Below are 23,211 nucleotides of genomic sequence, written 5' to 3' on the forward strand. Positions count from 1 at the left end.
CGCTTACGTCAGCCTCCATGACAGGCTCATTCCTGCATAACAGCTAAAGATGGTCCCTGCCCAGAGAAGACCTACGGTCGACCTGGGCAGATCCAGCCCCAGGATCCTGATTGCACTGTGCAACCCAAAAAAACTTCATCTTAACAGTTTGCTCATCTGTAGTCCTTTGAAGAGACGCTGTCATCCGGAACAAGTGAACATATTAGGTTTCACAGCACCATTGAGAGAGATTATTCCCATTTCACATATGGAGGAATTAAAAGAAACTAATCTTGTATCTCTACTGTCAAAAAAAAAAAGGGGGGATATATTTTTTGTTTGTTTGTTTTACGCAGTGAAGTAATGTTTCTTCGTTACCTTGCTGTAAATCACACCTGCTTTTGGCTGCAAAAACGCAGCCAAAACACTGTGAAAGTGCGATTTTGCACACGTATTTTTGTAAAGGCAATCTAAAGAGAAAAAGAACAGAGGAGGGCTGGTGTGTTTGTGACCCAGAAAAACAGAACAAATAATTTACTGCTGCCAAGAGACAATGCAATAATAGAAAGCTGCTGATTCTAATTCAGATTAGATTCACTCCTGATTGGAGCTGCTTTTAAAGAGTCTTTTAAAAAGGGAATTACCAGATGAAGCAGCTTTTAACATGCTGAAACTAAGCCACAATTTTAAAGAAACTCAAACAACTACCACCCTTTTACCAACTTGCAGATCTGAGATTTGGGTTGGAAATACTTCTCTCTAATAAGGTTAACAGCCGTGGAAGTTAAACATGCCAGACTCGCCAATTGTAAACTGTCAGAACAGAAATCCTATCTACTTTTTGCTTGCTGCTTGGTTTTATAGACGTATGAATTTGGTATACTTATCTACACAGGGATTTTTTTTCCTTTTTTCTTTTTCTTTGGGGGGGGGGGCATTCTTATGACTGGTGCTTCCAACTGCTAGCTAATTTTGTAGAGGAAGGAACTAATAAAGGAAAAAATTCCAAATACAGAAATGGAAAAATATAGGAAAGGTGCAATGCACACGAATGGAAACAGAGCAGCAGCCTTTACAAATGTCCAGAACAGTAACGCCACTCTACATCTTTTATTACTGAGAGAGTAACTCCAGCGGGTCTGAAGATCGCCCTTCCCTCTCACCCACTCAACTTCTTTAAGTTCTTCCAGCAAAGCTAACAAAGCGTCCATAGACTCAGACGAAGTAGGCTGTAGCCTACAGAAGCTCATGCCTCTCCCAACGAGTTAGTGCCGCACTGCCCTGCCTACTGCTGCCAGTGAGGGCTGAAGGTTACAGCAGCTTCTTCCCGGGAAGCATCCCACTGTCAAGAAGGAACAGCCACGCTCCACAAAGCTGAAGACTCTTCTCCTGTGTCATTACCTCTCTTAGGTACCAAATCTAGCAACTCAAAGGGCACTTTCATATGTTCCCTTTGTTATTATTTTATTTTTTTAAAAACTACAGGATTTTATCAAATTCTCAGTATAATAGGGAACACCACGCTGCCTGCAAACACATAAACCAGACCTCTATTATATCACAGATACTAAAACAGCCATTTTGGTCCCAACCAATAACATGGGTGGGTGAGCACAGATACACAAACCAACCCCCAACCCATCAGCAACACCCGAGCGTGAGGCTAATCAACCCGAGGGCTGCACAAAATAAACCACCAGTTGGATTCTTTACTTAAACACCAGCACAATATTTTCATTCCTCTCCCCCTTCTGTGAGATTTTTCTCTTGCTACCCAAACCACACTGAATTCCTAAAATGCATGTCTATGTATTGAAGTAACACTACAAAGAAAGCCTGAAGTTTCTCTTTTGTCATGAACACCCTTTTTTCCCCCCCTCCCCTCTCCCTCAATTTGTAACATTACCTACAAAAAAAGCTGCACTCAGATGACTTGAAATATACTGTGTGATCTTTTCAGGACTCAAACATAATATTTCTGCAGTCGGGAGCTTCCGCTAGAAATATCGTTCCACTGGGGTTTGGACCATTATTGTCAATTATTCTCAAGACGGCATTTCCGTCTCCAAACAGTGACTTTCTGCAGTTGACAGGAGGAAGATGAACAAAACAACTCTAAAAGCTCTTTGGCTTTAGATGAAGAACAAATCCAAGAATAATTAGACACAATGGTGGCAAGAACCCCAAAGGAAATCAGACAAATTGAGATGCAGATCTCTCTTTTCTATGGGTGACTTGTCAAAGTAAATAACCAAAGCTTGCCCAGATTTCAGCTCAAGCTTTGGTCTGCAAACTCAAGAATTAGAAGGGATTAGTTTAAGACGGGGTGGCTAACCTGCAACAAGTGACATGGGTAGCCTCTGTGTGTGGCATATGGAGGATAGGGAAGGGGACTGGCAGCACAGAAGCAGAAAGAAGAGCAAGAACTGGATAGGGAACACAGGGCAGGGTGTAGAAAACAGAGCAGGAGATCAGGTAGGGAACACAAGGAAGGGAGCCCCAAGCAGAGCAGCAGACTGGTAAGAGGATGGGGAGCAGAGTGTCCCTCAGGGAGGGTGCAGGGAGAAAACTTAAGAGGCCAGGTGAAATGAGTCTCAGCTCTCGCTCAGCTCATCTGTGCTGTGGACTGTAGGGAGAGCTGAGCTAGATTGGGTACCAGAGGTAGGCTAGCTGCAGCAGAAGAGCACTCCATGTGGGCTCATTTACCCTGAGAGAAGCATTTCTTCAAAGGGAAAAGACCATTCTTTATTTCAAACATAAACTACTCTCCCTCCCACGTAATCCTAGGGGCGCTTTGTGCCACTCTGCATTATACTACAGAAATGACAGTACAGAAACAGCATCACACAAATGTTGTTTCCAAGGAAGGGTAGCCTTGTGGATAACGCCAAACTGAGGCTCAGATCTGGATTGTATTCCTGTCTCTACCTAAATAGGAAAGAATGGATGTCAGACTGGGCCCAAGCAGAGTTCAAGGATTTGACTAGTCCACAGAGACAAAACTGTACCCCCCACCTCCACTTAAGAATGCCAGACCGGGCACCCAAAAAGAGGTATCCAAAATCACTAGCCCCTTCTAAGATCTTGACCTGAAGGGCTTTGGCCTCTACCATGATGGCATTGCTCTGAAAAGCTGCTGTGCTCCATACATCTCTTTCAGTTGCTAAAAACTCCACAGACCCAAATCACTCAAGCCCTGCCTTGCAGTTTAGCAAAGTGGGAAGAAAGGAGCTCTTTCCAAGGTGCAGTTCTTGGAGCTGCAGCTTAAAACTGAGGAACTCTGCATATTTAAATCTCGACCCAAGATAGCTTTACTTCAAATAAAGATACAGAACAGCAGCCACCATCTGCTCCCAGGGTCTGGTCCTGTGTCGCTGGCTATTTTGGAAGCTTAGCCAGACATCAGCAGAAGCAGGACTGGAGGCCCCGGACACCCTGGAGGGTGCGTGCAACAAAGCAGACAGAAGCATACAAGTATCAAAAATGGTTGTCGTTGTTGTTATTTTACCAGTGCGGCCCATTGCACAAGGCTTCAGTTCCCACATGAGCTTATGTGACACAATGAGAAAGACGCTGTATGATCTTCATTCAATTATCCATTATATTTTTGTCAGAAGCATTTAAGATCTCAGCAAAGTGACTGATATACTCCTGCAACAGCCATCCAATTACCAAGGAAGATGTTGGCTCATGCAGTGAACTTGGCAGTAATATATAAAAGTAGTTTTTTAAAAAAAAGCAGATGATTCATAAGTTCCCTTTGCTTTTGTATAAGGGCCTCTGAATAAAAACATCTAGTTTGGGGAAAAAGCTGTGCTAGATATGAAAAGGTCACCCACAAATCACAGGAAAAAAAATTAAGAGCAAAAATGAAGGGACCAGTAATCCTTTTAGAGCATAGGAGAGAATACTGGCAGACAGAACTTGAAAAGGCAGTACACATTTGATGTATGTTTTTTTTATTTATTTTTACATACTGAAATTACTTGTCCACACTTGGAAGATGCTGCCCAGGTCTGCTCTACCAACAAATTCATGTCTAAAATATGTACCGAAATGAGTCAAAAATGACTCCCTCACCTCCTGTTTCCTAACAAACAGAATGCTTGGTTTGAGTGCCTGAAATTATTCCAATCCAGCAAAGGGTAATATGGTGCGATGCTTATTGGCTCCTCTAAATGCATGAGCTACTGCCTGCTCAGTCTCCCAGTGTAGCCTAAAAGCTATATAAATCTAAGAGGATACTTTGAATGCATGCTCGGAGCAGGGGTGGGGAAGAGGAGGAAGAGAAAGCATGCAGTGGATCAGGCACAAGTCGAGAAGAGTCAGGGTGAGGTATCAAGACGGCAACAAAAGCTGAAGTGAAACCACAAGCCCAGAGGCAACACACACTTTGGGCCTTTGCCACAGTACATGCAAAACCATGAGTGCATGTAACAGAAAGGCTGAGTTGGAGGAGCAGCACCAACGAGTAACGTTTAATTCAGCTTTCACAATGGCTGGTCACGAGAACGCTCTCTTTGGTGCAACACTAGGCAAGAAGGGCCAGGGCTCACCGGAAGCCATATATAAGACGCACAAAAGTTTGATCAGCAACTCATAGTGCAGACGTTCCTCAGCTGGGATGGGGAAAACTTTACAGGGTTCAAAAGCCAGGCAGGCAGGTGCCATGAGTCTGGAACAAATGTGTTTCTGGAAAGGCACCCCCAACCTCGCATCAAACGCTCCACTATAGACCAGTGAAGTCCCTTGCATTGTCCTGGCTGTTAGTAATTTGTAAAAAAAAAAAAAAAAAAACCTGCTGGGTCATGCCCTACACAACTCCAGCAGACGCCATCAACCTCAGTGGCAGGTGCTCAGCACCTTTCAGGATTCAGCCCTCATATTGTCAAAGTCTTCCTACAGCAGCAAAATCGTTAGCTTTATTGGCTCTGTTACCCTTCTAACTAATTAGGAACCTTGGACGGATAAAGAAAATGATTAATATTTAGTTTCTATGTGTCTACTATAGAAGAAGCCTATTAGCCAACGAATGACACCTCCACAAACTTAAATTAAATAATGGCTCCCAGAGAGGATTTGGAGCCCCTGACAGAAATGGCAAGTGATTTAAGTAACATAAAGCTGAGCAACTGGTGATGGATCACAGTTTTTTCACCCGCTCTGTTACAGCCTGTAATAGAACAAATGATCATTTTTCAGCCTAATTGAATATGGCCGCCCCGCTTAGGCGCAAAAGGAGACAAAGCTATATAATTTGCTTCATTAAAATGCATTTTTATGTCATCTGAAAGATTAAAAAAATTGCTGCTGTTGATGGGGAAGATTAGAAAAATAAAATTTATCAGGCACACAAAACTTGCAAATGAGGTGCATCTTGGGATTCATGCTACTTATATTTGTGCAAAAAAGATAAGTCCTGAGAGCAAAAGTGCACCGAGCATCCGTGTTGTGACAGTAATCAGAGTTTCTTAAATAAGGACCACATCGCCATACTATTTGAAAAAGCTTTTTGTCGTTCTTGGCTGCAGCAGTTACCAGTCCATTTTAAATAAGTCACCGAGGAGCTGTCAGGCAGGACTGTAAGCAGTTCCAGTGACAACAGAAAAAGCTGCTTTTGTTCTTTTTTTTTTAAACATATATTTGTTTGCACAATCATCAGAGAATTGAAACACCAGTTAAAAATGAGCCTTTCCCAACCCTGAAGTCAGAGCTCTGAGCTAGAGGAAAGTGCTATAATTCAAAACAGCCTTTATTATAATAGGACTCACAGAAATGGTATTCCTAGGCACCCCCCTCCTTCATAATCCAGTTACAGAGTCAACTTCCTTTCTATTCAGCCCCTCTTACCCTCCTCCGCTTCCATTTTCTCTTTTTTCTCTAACTCCTCACTGTTTAATAATTCCCTGTAGGAAGCCAAGCTTGGGGGAGAAAAGTTACTTCCCAATAATTCCTGTTTCTTAGGATTTGGCACAAACGGATCCATTCCCTTCCCTATCTCTATCTGGGCCAGAAAAGCAATGTGGTTTCTTCTCGTGTGTCTGCATGGAGCCCCATCCATCTTAGCAGAATAAGCACTGCTCTGGCAATAAATGTATGCTCATCAACTGCTGCCTGCAGCACCACGAGGGGAGCTCACACATTTTTGTTCATCCCACCAGGAAAAAAGGGATTGTTAGCTTGGTTTGAGCTCCACACCTGCTTTCTGATTAAAGTACCATTCCTTTTCTCTCCTCTGTTCTCATTTCATATGGAGTTTAATCTCGCCAGGTGCTGAGAATCCTCTGCTCACCAGTCCTGAAGCAAAGCAATCCTCATCACTTGGGTCCATATACAGCGTAACAAGGACCATCTCTCCCAGTAGAGTGGCTCTCGGGACAAAAGCCACCTTTCCATAAGCATGAAAATAAAACAGGACTGTGCCAGGCATGGCAACAAGCCCCCAGGGAGAATTACTGTACTGCATATATTTATTACATATAACCGTAGTCCTAGACATGATTAACCAGGAGAGCTAGAAAGGCTTCAAAATAGGTTAATACATTTGCCTGAAAGGATAAAGCTGCAGGAGGAGGCCGTGTGAAGCGATAGCCTGTTTTGAGGCAGGGATCTGGATTAGCGAAGGGCTATCTGCCAGAACCCTTTCCTCCACACTGTTTACACCAATGTGTCAATTGAACCCCGGCTACATGAATCATCAAAAAGTATTAGGGAACTCAGCAGATAATGAGGGTTATCACAGGAAGCCAGAGAATGAAGCCATTGACAACCTGGGAGAGATGGTTTCATCTTTCAGTGAAAGAAAAAGTAGCTTAGTTGCACCTCACTGATAGCAGGTGTTGCTATGGAAAATGATGCAGAAGCTAAGTGCAAGTGTCCCAGCTGACTCCGCTGGGTATGGGCACCATGTGGGGTATAATGTGCCTTTTAAAAATGCCAAACAGGCATGTTTCTTCTAAACACAATGGCTTTCTCAGTGCCTTACCTGAGCCTGTAGTACTGCTTTGCCTGCTGAGAAGAGTCTTAGTTTATCTGCCTGACTCTCGGGAATGATGGAGATCAGTTCAAGGACTACTGTTTTCTCATTCTTGCTCTCATTCTCTGGATGTCATGGTGCCATTTGCCACAGTCTCTCCCCACTCAGTAGGCATTCCCATCCCATAACCAGTGTCCCTAGTCTGAGAGGATCCCTCTGACAGCAAGTCGGTGTACTGGGAATAGTTTCCCTGTTCATTTAGCCCAGTCTCTGAAGAGGGGCCAACTCTGCATCGTTAAACTAGCATATGACCTCACTGGCTATTTCAAGACTAATGTTAACCTATGACAAGTGTCTGCAACTTGGCAAGGTAAGTTCCATGGCAAGGACAACCTTTTGCCCCAAGGCAGAGCATTTTAGAGCATGAAGCCTGAAAAAAAATCAACTCTCTGAAGCTGTAATGCTCACAAAGTCCATTAGGAAAAAAATCAGAAAGCTAAAGATGACAAGCTCACACACGACAGAATACAGACTCTCCGCTTGTCCACTCACAGCTCTCTTCTCTTTCCCTTCCCTTCCTAAATTCTGTTTAACTGCAGATTTTCCTAATTCTGCATCCCCATGTGACAACTGTTAGAAGCCAAAACTGGTGATCAGCTGCCAACAACCTGAACTTGCATGACCTAACCAGCTCAGGCCCAACGGATTTTCCTGAGCTGTTACCGTCCACAATCCTTGCTGGTTTCATGCCATTGTGTTTTTTGTTCACAGATGAGAATGACGGGGGAGAGAAACCAGTTTCTTTCCATGGGTCCAGGTCAGACTAAACAGTTCAATTCTATTTCCCCGCACCCCTAAACTCCTCAAATACCTAATAACTGGGAATAAATAGTACAGTTTTCACTGGGGCTGTCAGAAGCTTCGGTAGCTGATTCGATTTGGAGGGGATTTGGCTCAATTCAGGGACCGAATCTATGAATCCCAATCAAAATCGGGAGACCAATTAAAAGCTCCGAATTGATTCGGAAAAGACTTGGCTGCTTCAGAGCTTCGTCCATAAACTAAACAGGTAGCTGACACAGCTGCCTCCAGCTGGTAAGTATGTTGGGGTTTGGGGGAGGGGGGAGGGAGGGATTGGGGCGGGGGCTGGGACAAGCTGCCCAGCCGGGGCCAAGGTCACGTTCCTCGGAGAGGGGGGCAGAGGTGCACAGGATGCAGGCACAGCAGCACTCAAAGCAGGGGAGGGGGGATGGGATGTGGGCGCAGCTCGGTCCAGGTGGAAGGGGGCAAGCAACAGCAGGTTCCGCTCCCAACGCTGCTGCACCCACATCCTACCCCCCTGTGCCAGCTGGCAAGTGGCGACAGGGCAGAGCCACCACTCCTAGCACTGATGCGGGCACACCAGTGCTGGGAGAAGAGACTATGTCCTGCTGCTGCCTGGAGCAAGCCGCGCCTGCATCACACCCAACCCCCGATGCCGTCTGAGCAAGCGGCAGCAGGGCACAGTCCCCGCAGCTCCTCCCCGCTGGGGCAGAGGCAGTCACAGCTGGAGGAGCCGTGGCAGAAGCCCCCATGGCTGCCCTCCCTGGAACAGCCTCCCAGCACTTTAAAAATAAAAATAAAAAATAATTTAAAAAAGCTCTGCACTCACTGGCTCTGGCAGCAGCAACTGGGGCCTCTGAGAGCTTGTGGCCAGAGCCCCACCCCTACGCACCACATGGCAGTGGGGGCATTGACAACACATAGGGTGTGTACATTCACCCTGATATCGGCCGTGCACCCCCTGGAAGTGCCAGGCACGAAAACAGAAGTGCACTTCTGGTTCCGCTGCTGACTTGGCAATTAGCTGCTGACCATCCCCACCCTCCCCCCTGGTTGGCAATCAGCTGCTGGGGGACCCCCTCCCCTGTTTGGCGATCTTGTGCCCCCCCCCCCAAGACTCGGAAGGCACCAGTTGCAACAACTGCCATGCAGGTGCCAAGGGGCACTATGCCTGCTGCCCCCCACTGGCCCGCACTGTGCAGGAGGGGCTCTGCCAACCACTGCTGCTGCAACCAGTGAGTGTGGGGCTTTTTTCTTTTTTTTTTTTTTAAGTCCTGGGACTTGGCTGGGGCTGGGCAGGGGATGGGGCTGGGCAGGGCAGCCATGGGGGCTTCTCCCACAGCTCCCCCTGCACAGAGAGGGGCAGGCACAGCTGGTGGAGCCGCAGGAGAACCTGCAGCTGCCCAGCTGTGCCTGCCTCTCCCCAGCTGATCCTAATCACTGAATCGGCACTGAAACGTTGGAAGTCAACTCGGCCAAATCGATTTGGGACAGTGATCCAAATCTCTGAATCAAATCACTGTCCTCCAAACCGGCCAAATCCGAATTGAATACTTCCCTATTCACACAGGCCTAGTTTTCACAAGGTGGCAGCAGGCACCCCTCTCTCTAACCTGGAGCTCTCTAAGAACATAATATTGCTATGCACCCACTCCTTTAAGAGTGAAGGCCCTTTCTAAACTAGTGCAGTCCATCTATGGTACCTCTAGAGATGCTGGCCTCTTCCTGAGTTGCCACTTGGAGCCTGAGAACTTGGGAGAAATCTATTCCATTTTGCTGACACTAAATGGATCGGTCAGGCATCTTTTGAGAGCAAGATGAATAAAAACAGAACTATCCACCTAAAGATGATACACTGAAAAGGTGCACTGAGGGAGAAGACGGGAAGGCATAGAGACTTGAAGTACAGCAAGTGCCCCAAAGCAGACCATATATATGGGCACGGAATATGGAGACAGACTCTTACGCACACTCCACAGAAACCATTTCTTCCATTTTTGAGCATGCCATTACAGCACAGAAAGCTACTTTGGCTGCAGCAGAAGCTCCATTTCTGTAAGGCAAGTCATCTCAGAATCAACCAGCATCTTCCAAGTCAAGAAGCCAAGAAGACTCCATAAATCAGGATGCAAAACAAGACTCCTTCTGGCCCAGTAAGATCAAAGGTACAAGGAAGAGTGGAAGAGATCTTGAGATGTACATAGCAATCATGTCTTGGCCATGATGGAGAGACAAGTAAGATCTAGGCCTATTTTAATCTCATCTTATTTTTTTAAACAACTATTTGCAGGACCAGTGGAAGAAGGTTCCCTTGCTGTGCATACCCGGGTCGTCGGAAATGGACAGACTAGCAACTCTTTTCCACAGGCGGCTGGGCAGCCATCACGAGGTAGCCATTTGCAGTCATGATATTGACAGGGCTAGACTGGAAACAGCTATCTAACAACAAAAGCTTCAGAGCCTATTACCAACTAGGAATGCACCAAAATTATCCCAAAAATAATACTGTGCACTTCTACTACATGTTCTTGCTTCTAATTATCAACTCTGAATCTACCACAATTACCTGAGCTAACATTATGCTCTTTCCATGGCATATTTCAAAGGTAGGATATCAAAGCATTTTATTGCCATTTATTCCATTTTATTAAAGTAGCGCCCAGAGAGGGCACAATCAAGTGTCTAATGTCAAATTAGCCAACTCCCAGAACACCCCTGCAGGAGAAGTGAACTGCTGAAGCACTCGAGTGATATCTTGAGTCACGGGAGAAGCCAGGAACAAACCCTTCTCAGTCATGCTTTCACCAGTAAGCAATGTATTTTCCTTCTTCCATAACTAGTTTTGAACACCGCCTCCTCGGAAAAAAAAAAACTGGCACCAAATTTAAGTTTTGCTGCTTCCTGGACTTAAATAATTTTAAAGAACTGCTAGACTAACAGATAGGCTTCTACTCTTTTTCCAATTTAAACACGGCAAACTGTTTTCACACAACTAGGCAGCCTTATGCAGGGTTTGCAACCTCAACACTGCAGTACAGATCTAGTGCATGTGAACCAGAAAGAGACCTGGTTTAGAGAGAAAGCTGAGTCTGGCTATTTGGTCTGCCTTTCACACTTCTTTATAAATCTGGATAAAGAAAACATTGAAAAGTAGATTAATTAAAAAAAGGTCTTTTAAAACCCAGCATGTTACCAGCAACACACGGATGACTTACATGTTTCTTTAAATTCCAGCATTTGGAAATTAAAGGAATGTACAAATACATTAAAAAAAAAAAAATCAAAGGAGAATAGAGAGATTAGTGAAACTGAAAGAAAGCCTCTGATTCAAAACCCCTTTTAATTAAACTATTCTAGAAAAAGATACTTATTTAATAAATTTAATGTAAAAAACCCTCATAACATAAGGAAAGGTGCTGACACCACTCCTATAGTACTAAATTTATGTCTTGCTACTGCTGAAGTATTAACTCCAAAGACTTCACCAGAAGGCTGAAAACTCAATCATAGATGTAGCTGGTGTTAATGTTATAACTCAATCTGTTAAGCCAGTCCCCCACTTTTGGAGAGGAACCAAAATAAAGAAAAGAGCATTTGATTTAGAACAGATTCCAGAACCTCTAGCCACTGAAGACTGAAAAAAGGTCAGCACTGTAGTAAAGACAGTAATTGTGTCCCTGACAAGACTATCATTTGATGGGGAGAGGGGAAGAGAGGGAGAAGGCAGCTGAGCCCATCTAGCATGTTAGATCTCTATTTCTTCATTACTGCTGTGATGGAATTTCTGCCCAAGCCCAGAGTGACTAGTCTTTGTTTCAAATGCGACACGGTGGAGCTGCACAGCTAAATGTTTCTATACATAGAATATGCATTATACACATGCACACTAAACTGACTTGAGCTCTGTTGCTAAGGAACTACAAAGGATAGGTTTTTTGGCCCTCTTCTTTTATAAAATAACCACTTTGCCTATGGGAGAACAAATGCAATCTCTCAGGCCCCCTTGTGCCTTGTTCTCATTTTTAAATGAACACAGAAAGATGATCGAGACTGCTAGGAAGTGTAAGCGATCTCCATTTTTTAGATGCCCTTGAAAATGAGATGAAAAACATGGTTTCGACAATCAGCTGCTATAGTATTTATTAATCTTTCAAGCACCGGATTTTCCCCTTTGGCAAAAATGAAAAATGTCAACGTCTTTCTCTGTCTTTATATATTACAAATCTTTTCTGAGCTAAAAAAAAAATTAAAAAAAAAAAAAACATACTACACAGAACACCTAGAAATAATTTAGTTTACAGAAGAGTTCGATTTGGAGTTTGGAGGTTAAGCTTCCTGTCCTCTCACAGAAATAGCCCTCTTAGCTGTGGCATCTGGCCAATACAAATATTTGTTATGTTCATTTTTTGGGGATCAGCAATATGGTAAGTGCTTAATAGATAAAAATATTCCACATGAGGCCAAGAGACGATGAATCAAGAAACATATGGTGGTTAAACAAAGCAAACTATATATATATATATATATATATATATATAAAATAACAATATTGTTAAGGCAAGTCTAACTTATCTGGCAGCTGTAGAAAGATCAAGATTAGCAAAAGCAGAAAAGTCACCCATTTTGAAGCCAAGGTCACTGGCAGGATTTATAGATTTATCCCTGAAGGCAGTCTTTGCTGAACATGAAATGCTGAAATTATTTTTTCTTTTTTTTTTGAATTTTTTTCTCCTCTTCCCATTTGTACCATCTCATTTGCTGGAGGCTTTTAAAATTCATTCCTCTTTACAGCTGGTTAAACACTGGAATCTTTCTGCAAACTAAAGGACAAAATTGATTGCCCTACACAAACTTTTCTGCACGTATAATTGATTTTTAATTCACTGTCTCATTTCCGAAAGGACTTGACAATAAACTCTGTGCTGTATGCGCAATATTGATCTCTTTAAACAAGGGCTTGGATCAAAGGCTGATGCAAGTTAATCATAACCCAAAAGATTTATGCCTCTTGTATAAAGCCTGTCTTTAGACTGGGCTGAGCCCACCTCAGTTCTGGACATATACTGTTTTTGAACTTACAGAGTTTCTGTGTATTTATCACCTACAGAAGAATGAAACCCCATTGATCATCTCTAACTACATTCAGACAGTAGCTATTTTTTGTGGGGGGAAAAGAGATTTTTGTCTTCTATCAGCTACTTAAAATACTGTAATGGATGAGGTTTTACGTTGTCTATCCTTAGAATGAACTATCCTGGGCTGTTTTCACGGCCCCCCAATCCTTATTTAGTCTTAATGACTCAATGTCTTAAAATGACTGTGGTCCTACATTTGCTTGCATTTTGATATTCCTGACCAAAGGCAGCTAGTGTTTCAGGGTTCAGTTTTCAATGCATTTCCAAAGACTGCTGATTAAAATAACATTTGCAAAGTGGCAGTATTTAGACAGCAGGATTCAAATCTGAAGCCCAGAAAGCGTGCAGATAGGAGGAACTCTCATTCCATTATGAAGCTGTGATGTTTACTTTTCTGCAGATTCAAAATTAAAACCAAACAGTGACTTGACTTATCTTAACATTTTAAGTCCACTTGATCACTCAAACACAGACTTGCAATGCCAGCGTCATTTACAAAGATCCCATGTTTGGTTTGGGGGGGTTGTGTAGGGTTGGGTTTTTTTTTTTTGGGAGGGGGGGGGTTGGTTGTTGGGGGGGGGGGTTGTGTTTTTTTGTACCTCCACCCTGCTTTTGCAGGGACTGTACTTTGATTTTCTGTGAATTACCTTGTCTATGGCTGCCACATGAACAGTAAATAAAATTCATGGTATTTTTGCCCTAGTAAGCAGCTCTGTCTTCTAGCATATCTGAGATGTCTGGCTTCAAAGGAGCAAGCAATGAAAACAATGTTTTCTTGAGCAGATATTCCAAAAAGGGCAGATGAGAGACATTTGTAGATGATTTCAGGCAAGGCAGCCAAGCAAATAAATGTGTGTGTGTCTTTGTGTAAGTAATTTCTTGACCAGCCACGACGGTTCACTGGATTACAAATATTCACAAATGTGTCGGGAAATTAGTTTGCCATGTCGTCTCTTTTTTGGAAGAAGGGCTTTCACTTGTATTTATGACAAATGAGCTTTAAAAAACTGACAGCAGGTGTGGACATTTTAAATTTATGAACTTGGAAATCTGCATACACGGCCAATTAAAGTTTATCGCCAGCAAGGCTTAACTATCCTGGGATATAAATTTAAGAGGTTATTTGAATCTAGGTTGTTTACCTCTACTAGGCTACATCAAAAGCTGTGTAAAATAAAGCTGTGTAAAATATTTAAAGGGCAGCATATTTCATGATAAAAGCTACAGTTATCAAGCAAGTCAGCGTGTCATCAGCAGCACTGCATGGAAAAGCAAGCCGAGGAACAAACCTTCACCTTAAGCAACACCTGGCATTTTCCCTCCTTACAATTCAGCATGGGCAGGAGGGAGGTGGGGAAGCAAAGGGTGCAATGCTCAATGGAGGGCAAAACTGCAATTCATCTCAGTTTCTCTTAACTTTGCAAGGAAAACCCCAGCTCTGAATCTGAAATTGAGAATTCAATTAGCCTCACCAGTGTTCTTCATAACCAACATCTGAATGCTAATTAAGAGCCCAGTGCCATGCAGCACAAGCATCCCTGTGCAATAAACTGCAACACAGCAGCAGTGAACTCTGCCTTCAGCTAGCATGCATAAATAAACAGAATTAATAACTATCCGAGTGTGGACGGGTGACTTAATCTGTTTCGATTAGATGCAGCTCAGCCTGGGGCCTTTGTGTTATTTAAAATGTGTTCATCATGTTTAATTAAAAACCTAATAAACTAGAGGTTCTTTTCGTTCTGATTTGTATTTCGCTCTTTTGTAAGCCCTATCGATTTTCAGTGACTGTGGCTATAAAGGAGAACAGTGCATTCCAAATAAAGGGTAAGAATTTAAGTGCAAATCTGCTAAAACTGGTGACACAAAGAACAGCCAGCCATTTACTATTTTCCTTGCTCACCTCTATAAACAAGACATGCTTGACAAAAGAAAAAAAAAGCCATTTTGCTAAATAAACGAAGCTGGAATGAACGTAGCCTTTGTGGGCTGTACCTCTCTGATACATTTCCTGTACAAACTGGAAGTACGCAAAGTGGAATTCCTGCTCTGATCAGACATGGGCTGAAGTTGAGACCAAATGGCACTGAAATCCTAGAAAATGTTCTCAGCAGATTTTCACCCAAGATGGTAGGAATCCCATCACACTTCTTGTGGGAAGTTTCGACCACATCCTACCAGGGCTTTTGAAACAACCACCGTGGGGCTGGTTCACACAGGAGGAATCGCACCTGCAAAATTAACCAACCCTGCTCCCCAAAGACTACTCTTCCTTTTCAACTGAAAACGTTTGAGCCCAAGGCTCTTGCCCCATTCTTGTCAGTCCCCTGCAAAGTCAGCGTTGTTTTAACACTTATGATTGTAAGTCCCACTTGGAGCCACTGTATTTTGGCTCCCTATTTTCTGGGTCGTAAAACTTACCTTCAAAGGCTGAGATTTTCCACAAAGGAACCAAGGGGAAGAAGAAAAGGGAGGCAGAGATCCCAATCCCACTGACTGTTCAGAGGGGCCTTTGCACTCACCCTAACTGTGTGCACTAGGTTACAAAAGGAGCTCAGTTTAGCACTATAATCTGGCTTAAGAATGTTTCCCTATTCTATATATATATTTTTTTATATATACAAACACACACACACACACACATACATACACACACACATATATATTTTTTTTAATGATTAAACCTGACATCTGCTGTTTTGATCTGATAGGATACACTCAAAAATACCGGTCTTGGAGTGATTCAGGATTAAATGGCTTAAGAGAGTGGAAGTAAGACATCTGGCTGCTTTACACCCCCATTTTCACAGCAGATATCATGTGCAGCGCATATCTAGAACAGCTCTAGTGGATCTAGTCGCAGCTCCCCTTTTCCACCTACTGTGCAACCTTGCTGTAACACTAAGCAGCACGTGGCACGTGTCCGGCATGACATTCGGTGTTATGGAGCTTGTAGGAGGGCACAGCCAGCTGTTACGTCAAAATGAAGGACACGGACGTCCGCTGTGAGCTCCCTGACCTTCCCCAGATGCAAGAAAAGGCCTGGTTGGAAAGCCACAGCTTTCCATCCAAACCAAGACCCACCAGGTGACGTTCTAGTGAGACTCTGTTGCATTACCCGGTGAAATGACAGGTCTTTTTAAATGCTTATTGAGAAGGTGCTGATGTGCAGCTCGGCATGACAAGGATTTGACAATTCATCAGTAGGAGCAGATTCACGAGGGCTACAAGTGCCACTGACCCCTCCCCACCCAAGTCACTGCTGGAGATTTATGTTGCCAGGTGTAACAGTAACCCGTATAAACAGGAAGCAGCTGCTGCTGAGGCTTCATACTGATGCAACAGTAAAGTAGTTTCTTCAGCCACTTTTATAAGGCAGACTGTGGTTTTCACAGCATGCTCACGAATTTACATATTGGAAGGAGAGAGATTTAAAAATAGCCACAGTTTGACAAACATCAGGGAGATGAGAAAACCTTCATCTTCATATTTACAGAGCCCTCCACTTAATTCAATCACTGGTCAATTTTATCCTCCATTTAATTTGATCTAAACCTCTATAACCGCATCATTTATAGCAAAAACAACATAACTTCCATCCTTTATTTTAATCAACTCTGATTGCTGCAGGCAGCTCTTACTGGATAATTCAGTCACTGACTGCAGAAAGTTGTTTTAATTAACGAGGAGGCCTTAATCTTTGGACAAGGAACAGTCCACAAGCGAGCCAGAAGTTAACTAACAAACAAATGTGAGCTATTCAGACAGCACTGCTGACATCATGAATAGCACTGCGTGCTATGGGAGGCCAGGCTGCACATACTCGGGAACGGCCACATTGACAAGAGCAATTGTGTAAGTCAACCCCTGGAAAAGAAATGGATGCTCTCGCATCCTGCAGCTCTGACTCAAACTATTCTCCCGCCAGTTTGTGGGTGTTCTGCCTTAGGGAAGAAAGAGACTGTAGGATGTAGCTTTAGAGAGAGTCCATTCAAACCCCTTTATTATACTCTTCTGGTTTGCTTTGCTTCCCCATGACCAATCCGGGAGGCTCACTGCTGAGTCGCCTTGAAGAGTTTGACTGGCGCTGGCTGAAAAGGCAAGCGTGCGGCGTCACGAAAAATGCTGCAGTTCCCCAAATTTGTTTTTCTCCTGCACTGGAACACAAACGCGACCTTGCCAAAAATACTTTGCAGAGCAGCTGATAACCCCATGGTTAAGCCATCTGCCAGGAATGTGGGAACATGGATCTGATGACAGGTGGTCACCCACTTATCTACTGGGCATCTAGCTAACGTCTCTCAGGGAGGTTCCACTTTGTGCCAGTAAATATTCATTTGGTCAAAGACAACACCAAATCTCCCACTTGGCGCTGTGGAGACAGGATATACCCCTCACTCTGGCCACACCGCAGTGAGCACCTTCAACTACTGGGCAATGGCTGGCTGTCCCGGGTGGATCACCTTTCCTCCCCACCTGTCTCCTACCCTGGATGTGAGAAACCTTCCTGAAAAAGTTGTTGTCAAAATCTGTTTCTGTAAAAAGTTTTGCTTCCAATGCACTGGCATTTTCTGGTGGGGGGAGGGAGGAAAAAAAAAAAAAGTTTTGTGGGAGATTTCTGAAGCAGCTCTGGCCCCGACATACGATGTACGGTAGGAGCCCTGCAAATGCTAGCGCAGGACTTCCTTTCCCTTGGAAGAAATGCCCCAGCGCCGGGTGCTTTAACCTGGAACTTTCTGCAAGATGTCAATCCGAGAGAAGAGGGCTCTGAGGTTGCGAGGGTGGAGCTCTGCTCCCTATAAATAAGAGAACAGGCTGATCTCCGGCTCTGCCGTACTTGGATGGCTGCCAAACATTTCTGGAAACTTGGATGGAATAGAACAAGAAGCAAATACGATAAAATGAGCCGAGACTGACAATGATTTATAGAGTTAATGATCATTATTCTGTACTCATACTGTTCACTGTTTGGGAGTAATGTTTCATTTTTCAATAAACCTTGCTTTTTTTCTTATTTGTAAGGCTCCACTCTCCATCATTTAACACTGACTGTTGATCAAAACCCTGAGCTGCAACGATGACGACACTTAGAGCCCCACTCCAGCCTGTTGGTAAAGACAGGGGACAGGAAAAGGGGACAGCATTTTCTGAATAGGAAAGTAGGGATTGGCACCACACAGCTAACCCTTTTAAGAAAAGCATGTGTGGAGGGAGAGCGGGGATAAAACATTCGCAGTACAAATGCACAAAAAAGAGCAGAACTTCAGCAGTATTTGTATGAATGGTTCCTGCTTTAAACAAAATGCCCCGCTTATGACAAGATCATCCGAGGTGTTATTAAGGACTTGTGTTCCTAGGCGTTTGCTCCTTGTTCTCCACTACCATCCCTCCCCCGAAAGCCCATAGATCCTCTTTCACCTCATGGCTTCAGGCATTTCCTTCACCACAAAGGTCTTTTGTTTGATTTCAGAACAAGGCTGCTTTTAATATGGGGGTTTTCTGGCCTACCCCTAACCTACCTCTCTCTCTTGTAAAAATGTTCATATATGGAGAGAGCAGCAGGCACATAATTTGCTAGAATAAACTTCTCGCAAGATTTTCAGAGCATCTAGAGCTTTAAAATCTCTCTCCAGCCATTTTCTGAATAATTCAAAAATGTTAAGAGACTAGGAAAATTTCACCCGTTATTAATCAGTTCTATTTTATGACTCTGGTGCCAGCTTAATTAGTAACTTGATTAACAAGACTATGTTCCACCCACCACAAGATTATTTCTTAACACGCTTTAATTCCATCTAGAAAATTAACTAGTGTAGAAGTTCTCCCACAAACAAATGTTCTTTGGTTCACATCTGCTTCTCTCGCTAGGAATTTTTCCTCCATTTACATGTTTGGTTAAAAAAAAAAGCAACAAAAGAAAACCCATGAAAACACTGAATTTCTCACCGGAAGATATTTATCTGGAAAGACTACCGTGACATGTTGGAAGATGTACACTTTACAGACTGCACATGGTACAAACTGCAAATGTTGTCCACTGTTTGTAGATAAATACATTTAATAATTATAAAATGGCAACCGTCTGAGCTTCCTGCCTTAACGTGCACTGGTGTTTAATTGCTTAGCTAGGAAACATAGCATTTACCCTTTTCTCATCAAACCAAACATGACTATGCATAGTTTGTTAAAGGGACACTATCCAATTATAAGTCACTGTTTAAAAATATGTATTTCCTCAGCGGTGACACTAACGTCACTGTGGTTTAAAGGGCAAAACAACTCTGTGGCACTGATCTACTTTAACTTACTTGCACCCTTTACTCTTAGCCCTTCTTTCATCTTTGAGGATTAAAATAGATGAGACAGTTTCATCCTGTTTACAGTGAAGTATCTCTTGCAGTAGCATACTGCTACTAAGTTTTGCAAAGAGCAAACAGTTGCAATGCGGCAGTGCCTGGAAATCAAACACTGTTGGAATACAAGCGTTCCCCTGCAAAGGCTGTTCATTAAATAAGGGATACAATGAACATTTCTCCATTCTGTGTAGAGTGTAGGCAAATTAAAAACCAAAAAACCCCACAAACTTTGAACTGCCATTCCCATTTCAATTATAGGGTTTTACAACAACCACAAAAAACAACTATTAAGTACAAAACCGAGTATTACAAATGAAGGTGACTGGGCCCAGATTCCTCAATGATCTTCATGGCTGTGAGGTTTTGAAACGCCTGCATTCAGCTCATTCAGGGATTCTGTCCTGCTTTGGGTCTACCTGCTCATACCAACTCTTCCCAGCCTTACCTGACTCTGGAAATTGCATATAAAATACACACGCTGTATTCAGTACCATTTTGGACCAGGAAATCTCCTGACAAGTTAGATGTGATGCACGTAGCCAGACAACACCACTTTTCAGAGGATCCCCGTTTGGTTCATGTCACCCTGAAGATCCAGCCAGCAATAGCTGTGCTGGTCCCTATTTTTCAGCAGGAGGTCACAATCCTTATATAAACCGCACCTAGGAGAAACACTGACTATTGACTGTGCATCGAGCAGCATGAACTGAAGACTGCGATCCTTCCTTCTGTTCCCTCAGGTTCCTGAGAGAAGTAGGAAAAACCAACACAAACCATGTCGTATGCTCTGGTCCCAGCATATGTCCCCTCTGACTGCAACTGCTAAATAAAGTGCCAGGCCAGCCCAAAAGCAATACTGGGCAGGATGTGAACTGGAAAGCCTGAGACCTCTAGTGCTGCTGGATCTGTCACGGGATGTCCCCTGGAAGCAAGAGTAATCTCCCCATCTCCACAGTGGAAAGATATTTTTCCTTGGACTAACTGGGCCGTGTCTACTGTCTATCGATTAAGGGTCAGCTCACTTAGAAATGAAGGGAAAGCTTCGCCCCGTGGAATAGGCTCCTTGCAGCTGCCTTAAAGAAGACCTCTGAGCTGAGGAAGAAATAAGCAATCCTTCCGCATGGCAGAAGGGAATAAATCACTCCTCACCACTTCGTCTTCAGTCCAACACTTCTCGATCAGTTTGGGCACAGGCTTCTTCACCAAGCGCTGCAGGGCTTTTCCGGCATCGTAGTTACTTTCATGTAGCTAAATAATAAAAGCAGAAAAACAAAATTATGTCAATAAACAGAGCTGGAGGTGAATCAATACCAAGGAAAAGGGAGTAGGAAGGAGAGAATGGGACTTATTGCACTTACTGTATCAACAGTAAAAATAAATAAGTGAAATTTGCAGAACCTGAAGGGTAATCTCAGTTTTATTTAGTGGGAGGGAGAACATTAAAACAAGTCAACTTGCTCTCTGTTTTCTCCAGTCTCTCCCAGAAGACTGTCGAAACCATAACAGATCGTAAATTTTCCCTTTAGCATTTTCTAATATTTCTAACGCAAGAAATTCCACGGAAAAAAGAGGCACCAAACCCAACAGTCTTCAAAGGGAGTGGCATCTTATGCAGCAATATTGGTCTCATATTTATCTAATCAACTGGAACCAGCATTTTGGAGGTCATGTGTGCTTCGGGGACAGAGCACGAAGCTTACTCCTCCAGAAGACTGCGTTCATTTTCATTGCACAGCAAAGAACAACAAGTTCCTGGAGCACCACATAAGGAGGGAGAGGGGAAAGAAAACCTCTTGCAGGAGGTGCACAGAAACGGCTTATGGTACTCTCTCAACAACACACCACCCTTCTGTGTGGCGTGGCTACCTTCCACCACCAACAAATGCGCTGAGGGCTGGCCAAGGTTGCTGGTGAAAACTAAAGCGAGATCAAGGGATGTAATGGAGAACAAATACCCGGGCTGAGACAGGCCTTCTTTCAACAAAGATTTCAAGGGACAGACCCCTGATTCTTAGCTCTAGACAGAGAACATGGAAATGATAAAAATCTATAGCATGCTACCTTCAAGTACAGTGGGATTTTAGGAACACGACAGCTAATCAGTCTGCTGCTCCGCGCCTTCGAAAGAATGTACTAAAAAGGGAAAGGCAGTATTGCAGGGATGATCACAAACCAATTCTCCATGCACACACCCAGAAGAGAGAGAAATGACTGGTGCGGAAACTTCGCAGACAACACAAGTGTTAGCTTTGCTGCCTAAGGAGTTGGATTACCAGCAATGGGCTCACCAAAGCTACTGGCACAAAAGAGTTTGCCAGTTCATGTAACACATAGCGGGGAGGGGGTTGGGGCTGAAGAGGCCCTATGAGCTCCTCACACCCACCATCTTCTAAAACACAGATCTTTCCCAAGGCCTCTGCCTCTTCCTCCGCAATGCAATGACATTTGTCCGGCTGTGTTCCCAACCCCACTATACTGCCGCCCCAACAGTGTCCACAACCTCCATACAGATGACATTTCTAGGAGTTGTTGTAAACCCTGAACTCTTCAAAACTGCCTATGAAAAAACTTCTTTTCTTGAATGCGCCCTGATCCAGGCTGGGACCCTCATGCACAACACACAGCATCAGACAGAAACTAACTTGGCACCACTACCGTAACCAAACCGCGCATTAGTTTTCTTCCGTCATGGTGTCCCACTGATTCTGAAGCAGAGATCTGCTTAAGGGGGGAAAAAAAAAAAAGAAGCCCCAAACTCAGTGGCATGATACGCTATAGCCTTTGACTGCCATTCACCTCAGCTGTTCATAAATCTCTCATCTAATCCAAATAACAAACATTTAAACTCAACAGCGGGTACAGGGTTGGTGCGCTCGGTCCACTGCTGACCACTACGCTCTCACTGTTTCCTTGTACACTGCTGTCTGTTATCTCTTGTCCCATACTTGGATTGCAAGCCATCTGGGGTAGGGACTAACTTTTTGTTCTGTGTTTGCACAGCACGTGGCACATGACAGGGCCTGCACAAAAACACAGACAAGAACCTCCCCAAGCCTTCTAAAAGCGATTTCTGATGAAGAACCACATGGCAAAAAAAAACAAGGGCAGGCAGAAGACGAGGAGTGGCAGGGGGGGAAAATAGGTAACAAAACTGAGCATACATACCATCTACCAGAGACCAGATCTGGATAGCTCCCACAATCAATTAGCTCTTTATGAAAGCTCTTGAGCATTGAGACTGAGGTTACTGTGCTGATAACAAAGCTATGGAAGGAATGAACTCAAATGGTCCTATTACTAAGCTGGCATTTGCAGCTAAATAAACCGTCCGTACACGTATTCTTCACTGACTTGGAACAATGTCGTATCTAGATTTCAATTGAACAGACATCCCTGATATAACAAAGCCAGCCGGCTCCAGAACCTTTGATGCATCTTCAATTGACAAAGCAGGATGTTTAAAACCTGTGAAGGTTGTGGCAAAAGTCGACAAAAGCTGAGAAACTGAAAGCAAAGGTTGACACTCAATACATGGCTCATGCAGCTGTGAAAAGAAAGCACAGCTGTGAGTTTTGGGCACAAAGCGTCAGTCTTCACTTTGATTTCCTAGCTTTTGTCAAGTCAGCTTGGCCTTCACCGGTTTTAAATAGCGGGAGCATCTGTGTGTGTACTGCTCTTTTAAACACCAAGTTTGTTCTTTAAATAAAAAACCCTATGCCATAAAAGGATGCCAGATTGCACAGAATAGACTGTAAGAGTTTCATGAGAGCCATGATGATCTATTAGGTAAGTTCATGCTAGGACACTTGAAGAAAAGGTGGATTTTGCACACAACCCAGCAGCATGAGCAACCTTCCCATCTGCTTTATTAGCCTCTCTGTTGTCCTGTCACATAGCCCATGGAACAAGCGGTGACAGTCTAGAACATCAATCCAACCGTGGC

The 23,211-nt window shown here is 43.7% G+C and overlaps 1 protein-coding gene across 9 annotated transcripts in view; it reads right to left on the bottom strand.

The window, feature by feature from the left end:
- RERE (arginine-glutamic acid dipeptide repeats) overlaps window positions 1-23,211 on the bottom strand; it is a 381,891-nt gene that overhangs the window by 85,558 nt on the left and 273,122 nt on the right. For all 9 annotated transcript variants that reach the window (XM_090023240.1, XM_090023239.1, XM_090023236.1 and 6 more), the window contains one exon: window positions 20,418-20,516. In XM_090023240.1, the coding sequence (XP_089879366.1) occupies window positions 20,418-20,516 (99 nt within the window). The remainder of the gene's footprint in view (window positions 1-20,417; window positions 20,517-23,211) is intronic.

Source organism: Crocodylus siamensis, chromosome 12 (genome assembly GCF_052110815.1).
Source record: "Crocodylus siamensis isolate JL-2025a chromosome 12, ASM5211081v1, whole genome shotgun sequence".
NCBI lineage: Eukaryota > Metazoa > Chordata > Crocodylia > Crocodylidae > Crocodylus > Crocodylus siamensis.